Genomic DNA, 12,177 nt, shown 5'->3' on the forward strand with positions numbered 1-12,177 from the left:
CTAATAAGAATACATTTATTTATATTTGTATTCATTAGTCCATATTCATCTAATAAGTTGATAAACATTTGTATTAGTATACATTGTATTGTATTTATTAAAAAAATTAATATTTGCATGAGTATCTTTATAATTTTGTATTGGTATACATTAATCCCTATTCAGTATTTACCTTACAAATTTATATACATTTGTTTTCGTTATTATATATTAGTATAATATAATGGGTCATAGATATATGTAGAATGAGTTCTACACAAATTATGATATGTTGTATGACGTTAAAGACAAAACCTTTTGAATAAGGAAAAAGAAATAGGATTCCTTTAAATTATAATAGGGACGATAGGTCTCTTTTTTTTAGTGCCGTATTTGCAAAAAATAATTGTATAAATTTCCATTAACATTAGGGTTCTGATCCTTCACCATACAATCATGGCTGACTTATTGCCGGAATGTCTCATTCAAAAAATACTCGGTTTGCTTAGTCATAAAGAAGCAATCAAGATGAGCATTCTCTCGAAAACATGGCTGCAAGCGTGGTTAACTCTTCCCAAGTTGGAATTCACTGTTCTTTGTTGGGAAGGCCGTACAAAGATAGTGGACACAATCATGGAGAGATATGAGAAGGGGAAAATTCCTATACAAAAGTTTGAATTATCACTGTTTTTTGCTGATTCTCCCGAACTTTTCCATCTGGTTGATAAGTGGCTTCTCATTGCACTTCAGAATGGTGTAAAAGAACTTGTACTTCACTTTACATCATACCGGGTGCCTATTTTAACAATCTTGGCAGCAAAATCATTAAGTGAATTGGTTCTGCACGATTGTATACTTATGCCTGTTTCATTATCTAGTGGGGTTGTGAATTTCAATTCTTTGAGAAAAATTTCTCTATCTAATGTAACGTTAGACGAAAACATGCTTCAGACTCTACTTGATAGCTGTCCCTTGATTGTCTCTTTCATCCTTGAGAATTGTTCGGGGATGAAAGTTCTAAAAATCAAGTCGGATTCCCTAAAGGTCTTGAAGATTATACAGTATTACAAGATATGTGACATTGATGCTCCAAATTTGGTATCCCTTGACTATACTGGGAGTGAAATTCCTGAACTTAACATTGCAAGAGGGTCAAGCCAATTGAAGAACACAAAAATCATTCTTCATTGTCTCCCCAGTTTCTCCAGTTTAATTAATACGGCATGGTTTTGTAAGTTGAGGAAGTTTCTATCAAATCCGTCCTCTTGTTCTGAAGTTAGCCTTTGTTTATTCGAATGCGATGAGATCAACCTGACAGATTTGCAAATGGACCACATAGGTTCCACTGGATGGGTGGATGTTTTAAATCTCAATATGCTACTGATGAATCAAATTATAGAGTGCCCAACTTTTGTGGATGCGTTGCTATGGAGTTGTCATCCTAGGAGACTCAACTTAATCTCATTTGATATTGAAACAGTTACACGTTTAATTGATTGTTTAATGTATATGAAGAATTCGAGTCATTCTACATATTCTCATGGTTGGAATAATCAATTAAAAGAAATAAAAGCTTTTGATGGAAAAAATCAGTTGCTGCAACTCGGAAGTGAGGAGCTTGCAAAAAGGATTACGGAGGGGGAGCAACCTTATTTCATATTAGATTGGTGATGGAGTTAAGTTGTCTCTATTTCGAATTGAATGCACTTATTCATTTCTAAGTTTATTATACTTCATTTGTCAGGATGCATTTTTTTTTGTTTTCCATATCTAGCTTTAAATTCTTGCAGTTCAGAAAATATGTTGCCTCATCTATTTTGAGGTGTACGTTATGAAATTGACAACCTAATAACTTGTTATTTTCCTCATGTTGTAAATTTCTCCGAATTCAATCGACTTTGAACCGAGCTTGAGCATGGTATATTTCTCTGTTTTCCTACTTCTGAGATTATCATAAGGAGTTTGAGGGCGTTTTCATTTCTCAATTATCATACTAACAGCACAACTTATTAGAGTATATATATATACCAGTTTTTGTATCACAATGAGGTACTTTGTACTTTCCTTTCAACAGCATAGGGTGGGTGTCTTAGAAGAACAATCCCCCTCCCTACACATGCATTAACTTCATACTTCCCGCTGCTGGTTGACGATGTCAGATCATAGCAATGTATTTTAGCTTTGACACATTCTAATTTCGAACTGCTTCAACATTGTTCTGATTTGTTCTTCTTGAGCAGTGTTGCATTTCACTATTTGTGTAGATTGCATTACGAGTGTCAAACTGATACATGTGTGACTGCGCGTTAGGAGAAGCTTATTTCAACCGAGGACTACAACTGTCCTTTAATTAAGAAATTCAGTTCTAAATACAACCGAAGAGTTTTCTTTTTGCTAAGCACAGTAAAAAAAGTTGATTCTTTTTCTGGTGAAGTAATTAGATTTCTTTATTTCTTTTTCGAGAAAATATTTGTCCATCCTAAAAAAGTAGACAGGATAAGTTTCATAGGGATGAGTCTTTAGCAGTTAAACTTATGCCTTATGGGATTAGTACTTCAAATCTATGATGTCAAGTAGTTTTTGGTGTCATTCTTTTGAACAAGATCATCCATCTTTTCACATGTGAAAAAAAAATTGATACTCAAGGTGACTCAAAAATATTGTTACTGTTACATCAAACCTCGAGCATGCACAGATCACGAGGGGAACTTTTAGTCTTTCTCCATGATTCGTATGTGCCTAAAGTTAAACAGTGTTTTATGTACCTTTCTCTTACATGCTCTGCGGTCAAAAGAACTTTGTATTTCTTTTATAGATAATGATCCCCAAATGAAAAATAAACTGTTAACGCAGTCCAACCGAGAAAATACAGGGGCAGGGTCATAGAGTTCATTAGATCTCTCAATTTGTCCCCAAAAAAAGTCAGTCTTTTCCTTCTTCTTTTTGCCCAGCAGCGTGAAAAACTGATTTCATATTCGGATTAGTAAGGTAAGGATTAACCCTTGGAATATTCACTTTAAGAAAATTTACCCAAAGGTAACGAAACTTTCTACATAACTACAATTACCTTGAATGAGAACTTGCAGTACTTTGCTCAAGAATTATATATGTTGTCTCATTCAGTTTTGGTTTTAGATAGGGAATTAGTGAAACTAATTAGCGTTATGATGTACACATAACATGACAGGTCCAATTCATAAGTAGACACTTTATACTTCATTAAAAGGTGTAATTTGGACCCATTAGTTATTGACAGGTCCAAGGAACTCTTTTTTACTTCTTCGGAGATGCTGATTACAAGCTACTCCTGCACTCAATATCCTGTTTAATGTCTATTCTTCCGGAATGGTAGGATGCTTGATCAAAAACTTTGTTTCCTCTCATCCCCGTGGGAGTATGTACCGTGTCTCAGTTCCACTGTGGCTAATTATCCAAAAAGATCAACTAATTAAGCAGAATGTCTCTGTATCTCCTCATTCCCTTCTACTCTATGTTACAATTCCGCTATTATCTTTTCTATTGTCGTAGTTTGAGTTTTCTATCAAAGAAATCAGTACTCTGTTGTTGAAGGATTGACACGTTCACTTCAAGACCCCATTGGAGTTGTATGAGTATTGACAACCTATAACCTCTTCTTGGTTAACAAATACATTCCTTCTTGTTGGTACACAAAATCATTAAACTAATTATTTGCGTATTTTATAACAGTTAAATGAGATTTAAATGTCAAATGACAGTATACATATATAATAACATGATCTTAGTACGATAGCAGTCATAAAATTTTCAGACAAATGCTGCCAGTATAACGAGGTTTGACTGCATATACAAGACAAGTATAATCCTCTTTACTCCCCATGTTGTATTCTCTACTTGAGACACTGTTATCCAACTGATTACACAACATCTCGTTCTCTTGCACTATTTTTTCATCTTTTCCTTGATGGTTTGATGCAGATTACAAGTTCCACAAAACTTTTCCCATGGTTGTTATTAGGCACACCAAGTTAATGGGCACGTTTATGTTATTATTCCTTTTTTTTTGTTGACGGATGTCAAAGTAGCAGAAAAATAGCCAGAAGAATGTAATTGCTAAAATTGATCAAAAACAGGAACTAAATTGAGTACAAAATCACACAAACAACTAAGAAAACGGAAAAATCACTAATGAGAACTAAATTCGACTATAAAATATTACACAAAACACTTAGTTATTTACTTATTTTGGAGTGATGTAACGCGTAATGGGTCTATGATCCTCTTTTATATATAATATATATACTCCATATATAATACAATATAGATAGATATAAAAAAGGACAAATTAATTTAACCCGTTTAGAAATATGATACCTATAATATAATACGTATTTTTCTTTTCTTTTTGGCTTTTAGGGAAACCCTAACCTACAAATTGAATCAAACTCCAAAGCATGTTTTCCCAAAAATTTCCATCAACATTAGGGTTGTGATCTGATCCTTTAGACGACCATGGCGGCTGACATATTGCCTGAATGTCTCATTCAAAAAATTCTTTCTTTTTTTAGTTTTAAAGAAGCAACGAAGATGAGCATTCTCTCCAAAACATGGATGCAAGCGTGGTCGACTCTTCCCAACTTGAAATTCATTGTTCATAGGCGCAAAGGCAATATACAGATAGTGGATACAATCATGGAGAGATATAGGGATGGAGAAGTCCCTATAGAGAAATTTGAATTATCAAAGCTCTTTGGTGATTCTCATCCCATTTTCCCTCTGGTTGATAAATGGCTTGACATTGCAATTCAAAATGGTGTAAAAGATCTTATCCTTAACTATACATCATACCCCATGCCTATTTTTGCAATCTTGAGAGCAAAATCTTTAAGAAAATTGATTCTGAAGAGTTGTCCTCTTTTGCCTCTTTCGTTAACCAATGGTGTTGTGAATAACAATTCTTTGAGAAAGCTTTCTCTTATCTTATGTGAAATTAGATGAAATCATGCTTCAGACTCTACTTAATAGTTTTCCATCAATTGTCTCTTTCATGTTTGAGTATTGTTCGGGCTTGGAAACTATTGAGCTAGTGAATCTTCAAAAGATCAAGTCAGTTTCCCTGAAGGTCTTGAGGATTTGGGATTGTGGGGGCATATGGGAGATTGATGCTCCGAATTTGGTGTCATTTGAGTACATGGGGAAACTAATTCCTCAACTTAGAATTGCAAGACAGCTGGAGCACTCAAACGTCATTCTTTACGGCTTAGACAATGTAAATACTGACTGGTTTTGTAAGTTGAGGAAGTTTCTATCAAGTTCTAACTCTTGGTTTAAAGTTACCCTTTATATTTTTGAATACACTGAGATTAAAATGGAACATCTGCTGCAACAACACCATAGAGTTGCTACCCACCAGGTGGACGTTTTAGAAGTCAACAGGCTAGGGCAGAATCGAGAGTGCTCTTCATTTGTGGATGCTTTGGTATGGAGTTGTCTGCCTAGGAGACTCAGCCTGCAATGAACACCAGAAATGTTTACAGTTTACATTGATCGTTTGATGCATATGAAGAATACGATTCAGTCTACTTCTCATGGAAGAAGCAACCCTTGGTATAGTCAATTAAAAGATGTAAAAGCCTACAAATCTGATTGGAAGGAGGAGAGTTGGTACCCTGTGGAACACAAAAGTGAGGAGTTGACAGCAATGAACCTTGATACATATTCCATTTTATTAGATTGGTAATGCAGTTACGTTTAATTTATATTTTTCAAAGTTAGATCCTACATATTTTTAGAACTTCAAAGTTAGTTTCCCATCAGTTCTTTATTTAAGAATAGTCTTTTATCAAACATGATTAAAGTTGGAAATATATTTATCAAGGTACAAGGACAGTCTGTTTGCTTTACAGTTTTCGTTCATGTGGATTTGTTGTACGTCTTTTTGGCTTATAGATGTCGTTCAGAAGATGACTCGGGAACTCATATGTTGTGGTTAGTGTTTCTCGTCAAAGTTTTAGTAATGTGCATCTCTAAGGCTTGGCTTATGGGTGTTCTTTTGTACTTTAAAATCACGTCCTGTCATATAATTATAGAAGTTGGATGAGTATGAAATTGACAACCAATTAACTCCTTTTTGGATCGTTTCAACTTACTGTTCTGTTTCAATTGACTCCCTGTCATGTAGTCTGTTTTGGAATTGTGATATCTGCTATATTTCAGTTACAATTTAGTGCAAGCACACTCAACCTGCTGCTGCTTCATACTGGTACAGTACTGTTTTCCTTCACATGGAAAAGTTTGTGTTTGTAAACCATTCGGCAGGATGTTCATATGTATAATAGCGTCCCTTTAGAAAGCCTGTTTTACACCAAACTTCATATCATAATGAGGAACTTGAGCCAATGTTGGTTTACTTTAGACAAATTGCATAACACCATGAGGTGTCGACAGAAAAACCATCCCGATTTTGTTGTTTCAACAAATTGCTGTTTCCACTTATTTTTACTCTTTGATATTGTAAGAAGAAAGAGGTAATATCTCCCAAAAAGAATTGAACTCTATGGACTGACTTTCGCAAGGCAGTACATACTTCCTAAATGGTGTTATGAATCTGAGATGCGATTGAATAACCAGAAAATTGGGATACAGTATTGACATTCACGGTAGAATATTGTGAATTCACAATGCTACAAGTAGGGTTCCGTCCATAGATATAGGTGGCAAATGAGTGCTTTAGTTAATAAATGGGGGGCTATTCATCCAGGGAACTCTTCTTCACTTCTTCTGAGATGCTCATTACAAGCTTCGCCCTGCATCTGAACCGGAGTTAATAAACTGTTTTTCATCAAATAAATGCAGAGTTCTTTACTTCTTTTCGCCTTCCAACATAAGGATCATAGGTTCTTTTGTTGTCGTTCAATTTGATTTTCTTAACGTTAGCTGATATTTGGATTTCTTTTAAGCGAAGACAATAGGAATTGTTGGTTTCTGTGTAATTGTTGGTTTAACTTCCTAAGATCAGAGTAATCAAGTTTTTCTTATGCCTATGTTCTCAATATCCTGTTTAATGTTGATTCTTCCGGGATGGTAGGATGGTTGATTTTGTACATTTCTTCCACAAAATCAAACCATTTAACTATTCAGATGATATGAAAAGTACCAACACTCCGCTCTTCCATTGAAATGAAGAGCATACATATCCAGCTTCTTCTGTGATTCGTGCACATGATTATAGTAGAAACACCGATCAGGGATTGTGCCTTCTTCAAAATAGGGAAATTTCACCCCCTAGACATGATAACTGCTCGCCTGAGGCCTACCTATGGAACTGTTTGTGTGAATCTGTCATTCTTGACCTACTGCTCGACATTTCCCCACGCTAGGGAAAAGCTTCCGGTCTAAATGGTCCATTTTTGCATCATTTGTCATGTAATTATGCAGTTGATATTCCATTTTCTTGACGTTTTCATCTATAACTTTGAACCTTGATTGATTCTGTAATCGCCATAGCTAGCATCAAGCTCAGTTGGTTGGCTAGCTAAACTTTCACTTTGTTGGTTTGAGTTGGTTTATTGGGTGGGTCGGACTTAAAAAGCCGGCTCCGTAGAATGTTTAACTGAAGAGTAAAATTTTAACTGTGCCCACGTACCATAATAAAAATGAATATGAGACTTAAAAAGTATGATCAGGGCAAATATAACCTATTTATGAGGTAGAGGGCAAATATGACCCTTTTCCGTTAAAAAATAAACTAGAGAAATATTTGCAATATTGTGTTTAGGGTTGTTTAAACCATTAAAAACGGTCAATTTTTTTAATTTTTGCAATATTGTGTGTAGGGTTTTAAAATAAAAAAGAAATCAAAAGTTTTACTGTGAAACGGAAGGCAGAAAGAAAGGTGGAAACGGCTGCTTCAAACTTTCGCAGCCAGCCTTCAACATACAACAAAAAGATGAATTCTGCCAGAAAAAAAGCATAAATTCCTCACGATATAATATTTCAAATATTCTCATGGCTTCCTGTTAAGTCTTTAATGCGTTTCAAAATTCTGCAATTCTCTTGTATCCGAATAAGATTTTGTGGATATTCATAGATGTTATTCTATGACCCATCCTGGTAGGACAAATTTCCTTCTGCACGGAGTAGGAGTTTATTACACTGCCACTCCTTTCTTCAAATTGAGAGATTTAATAAAATCTTTGACCATGCCCCTGCATATTCTAGTTGTTTGAATTGCATTAATGGTTTATTTTGCGTTTGGAAACCATTTTCTATGCAACCTGCTGCAATATTTAATCCCTCTACACGAGAAGTAAGATTTCTTCCCGACCTAAATGATTTTTTCCTGTATAACTATTCAATTGGTTTTGAGCCCAAAGAAAAAAAGTTCAAAGTTCTTATGTAGGCAAAGCATGTTAAAGAAGGATACGTAAAATATTGAGTTTTAACTTTAGGCATAGACAAAACATGGAGAGAAACTCAAAGCATTTCCCCTTTTACTCCGTATTATAGTAAGCCCAGTGTTTGCATTAGTGGAGTTATCTATCAGTTTGTTATAAGCGATAATGAATATGCTATAGCTGCATTTGATGTTAAATCTGAAATTCAAACTTAGTGCATTCTGGAAGGCAATTGAGTGTGTGTACCATTACGAACTGATTGAGGTGAAGGGTAAATTGGCAGTCATAGATTCTAAAACATGGCTAATTGGATACGCCCACTTGTGGATTTCAGAGCAGACTTCAAGGAAAGAATGGGAGAGACATATCATTTCTTTCCTTCAATATGGGACAACAGAGAGCTGCCTGCATCAATATCATCCGGCACGTCCGCTGACGGGGAGATTGTATTCGTCGTAAACTTAAAGTCATGTGCTTTATGCTTGTGTTATGATGTCATTACAAAGATCTGGACAAATGTGAAAATCAAGGGGCTTCCTACGGAGACCTACATCAAAGGCATTTATACTTATGTAGAAACACTAGTTATGTAGAGGAGAAATTTTTTAGTTTTTTTTTTATGCGCTTTGGCATTTGATTTTCTATAGGTTTATTAATGGTTATTGCATTGTGGTATGTATCTCAGTTTGTGCCTCTGGTGAATAATTACAAGCTGGTGGTAGAGGTGAAGGGTAAGCTAGCAGTCATGGATTTTCACGATTGGTTTAACGCGTATGATTATTTGGTTGAATCATATCATTCTACAATCCAGTGATTGTATTCGTTATGAACTTTAAGTTAGGTATTTTATGTGTGTGTTATGAAGTCATTAGAAAGAGTTGGAGAGAAGTAGAAATTAAAGACGGTTATAGTTATGTAGAAAGTCAAATATCCCTGTAGTTAATATATGCAGAGATGATTACAATTTGTCAAAATTTGGATACTTTACTGCAACCGAGAGTTGTGCTGCTTGATAGTTTTGAATTGCTCAAGCATTATTCTTATATGTTCTTCAATAGTAGTGTTGTATCTCAGCAGTTCTGCGCAATGAGTATCAAAACTGATTCTCGCAAAGTCAGCAGAGACACCTCTATTGCTTTCAAAATTTTCCTCGTCTTCTTGTGCTGGTTAGTACTATGCCATCACCATCGATGGGGATGATGAATATCTGTGTGTATTCCTACAAAAAAAAATATCTGGCTCAAGTTTGTTTCTAAGAATTGAACCAACATTCTCTTGGGAAATCAAACACATGATCCATGTCACTTTCTGAATCACATTTTTAGTACCTCACCTTCTCCGTCGTTTTGACTCAAAGTAACCCCATAGCCTCATGGAATGAACGAATCGTTAAATTAACTTACATCATTGGAGTCACTAAAGCTGCATACGATTGAAACCTAGTGTCGATGTTGGACTGTTCAGTGGATTCCATATGACTGATAAGTGGTGAAAATCACCACTTTATTAGTACCTTTTATACACTGGTCAAAAATGATAAGTGTAATACCATGTGACATTGAACTGTGAATTTGTGATGATGAATAGAGACACAACACTTCAAAATAAAATGGTCATCAGCTCTCTCAACCACACACGTTTGATTTGCTCTATCGTGAAACAGAGTGGCTTGTGAACAATCCGGTAAAAAAAACCTTCATGAAAACTATGTATATATAGTATAACCGACGTTTCAAATCAATCGAAGCAATGCAAGTATCTTTTATAACACAGAATCTAAAGAAGAGAGAATACAACTATACAATCCACAGGCGGAGTCCATTAGATGGACCTGCATTGTGTCCTAACATACTCACCATGCTGTTATACGAGATCTTGTTCTCTTGCGCTGTTTTTTCACCTTTCCTTGAAGTTTGATGCATATTCCAAATTCCACAAAACTTCTCCCATAGTCGATCGGTCTGCACTATACTCCGCCAAGCATTTCTGAGCAGTCTCTACAAACTTCATCCAGGATTCTAGTGTTATCTCATGTGCAATCCTAGTGTTATCTCATGTGCAATCCTAAGATCAACGATCTTTTCTGATTCTCCGTTCCTTAAACATTTCCTCACACATTCAACCAAATTTACCGATTCTTTAGGAAGAGAGGGACCGATAACAGGCTTTCCACAGAGGACTTCAAACATGACAATACCAAAACTTCCTTTCACTACAGTACTAACATGTGTTTCTGGACCAATTTTCGATAGCCCAAAATCAGAAACTTTATCCCGTAGATTTCCATCAAGCAGTATATTCGAAGATTTCCATTAAGCAGTATTTCCATCTCGCCTTCTCAAATTTTGTTGACATCTCTGGCGAAGTGGGCAGAAAAACAGCCAGAAAAATGTAATTGCTAAAATTAATCAAAAACAGGAACGAAATCAACTGTAAAATTGCACAAAGATAAAGCAAACATAAAAGAAAACTGATTTTGAAGAGTTGTACTCTTTTGCCTCTTTCGTTAGCCGGTGGTGTTGTGAATAACAATTCTTTGAGAAAGTTTTCTCTATCTTATGTAAAATTAAACGAAAATATGCTTTAGAATATACTTAATAGTTTACCGTCGATTGTCTCTTTCATCTTTGAGTATTGTTCGGGATTGGAAACATATGAGCTGGTGAATCTTCAAGAGATCAAGTCAGTTTCTGTTGGTTTTGGAGCATTTTAATATTAAACAATTATAGTTAAGATGCACATTCCATTTCCAGAACGTTAGTCTCTTTTGCATTATCCTTGGAACAATGTATTAGGAGGCTTAATTACATTGATTGTGCCGTTTCTGACATTTTCATTTGGTGCACATTATTGTGCCATTGTGCAACTCTACATTCTGCCCATTAGTGGCATTCTTCATTCTGCCTGTTAGTGGCATTGGATGCACTCACTTTATTTCACACTTTATTCCCCATTATTCTTTGTAACCTATGTAACTCCTAAGACCATTATCTTCACTATTTACTACCCCATTATCTTCCTATTCATTGCTAGGAAGACTTCTTGTAGTATAAATAGTGGTGATTTTCATTTGGTTTGTGACACACAACACACAAGAAAATATAGAGTGCATAAGGTTTGTCAAAAAGAGAGTTCTTATTAGTTGAACGGAGGTGTTTCTTTTGTGGAGCCTTGGACTCAACTCTTGTCCAGAGTTGTTGAGTTATACTTTGTGAAGGCTGTTGTATCCTGGAGGGGACAAGTCAAGAAGGACTACTGCTGGACCGGTGAAAAACATTTGCTGCAGTGGGCTTGAATCTCCTTAAAAAGAGCGAGATATCCGCGCCTCAGCCTGAAGAGATTTATTTCTTCATTTTTATTTTCAATTGTAATCTTGTATTTTTGTTATCTTGTAAGTTTTTCACTAACAATTTTAAGGAGAATAACCATGGCTACAATTGAAAAAAATGCGGATGTCAAGATGGGAGACCTTAACAAGCCATTTCGGTTCAATGGTAACCATTTTAAGAGATGGAAGGGTAAAGTACTTTTCTACTTGAGTCTTCTCAATGTTTCTTATGTGTTAACTGAGAAGAATCGTAATAAAGTAGACATCACCTCTATGAATGATGATGAAACTATTTCTCATCTAGAGAAAGTGGAAAAGTACGATGGTGATTCCTATAAGTGTCGGTATTATATTATTAATTGTCTGTCTGATAATTTTTATGATTATTATGATAGAACTTACTCTAGTGCAAAGAAAATTTGGAAAGCATTGCAGAGTAAGTATGATACCGAAGAGGCTGGAGCGAAAAAATATGCGGCTAGTAGATTTTTTCGT

The 12,177-nt window shown here is 35.3% G+C and overlaps 1 protein-coding gene and 1 pseudogene across 1 annotated transcript; both read left to right on the plus strand.

Annotated features, from left to right (window-relative positions):
• The first annotated feature begins 435 nt into the window (after positions 1–435).
• Positions 436–1,650, plus strand: LOC125808965 (F-box/FBD/LRR-repeat protein At1g13570-like). Its single transcript, XM_049488644.1, has one exon. The coding sequence runs from the start codon at positions 436–438 to the stop codon at positions 1,648–1,650; it is 1,215 nt and encodes a 404-aa protein (XP_049344601.1).
• A 2,820-nt stretch (positions 1,651–4,470) lies between these two features.
• Positions 4,471–5,698, plus strand: LOC125808966 (FBD-associated F-box protein At5g38590-like; annotated as a pseudogene).
• The last annotated feature ends 6,479 nt before the right edge of the window (positions 5,699–12,177 follow it).

Source organism: Solanum verrucosum, unplaced genomic scaffold (assembly GCF_900185275.1).
Source record: "Solanum verrucosum unplaced genomic scaffold, falcon-dt-bn FXZP01000435.1, whole genome shotgun sequence".
NCBI lineage: Eukaryota > Viridiplantae > Streptophyta > Magnoliopsida > Solanales > Solanaceae > Solanum > Solanum verrucosum.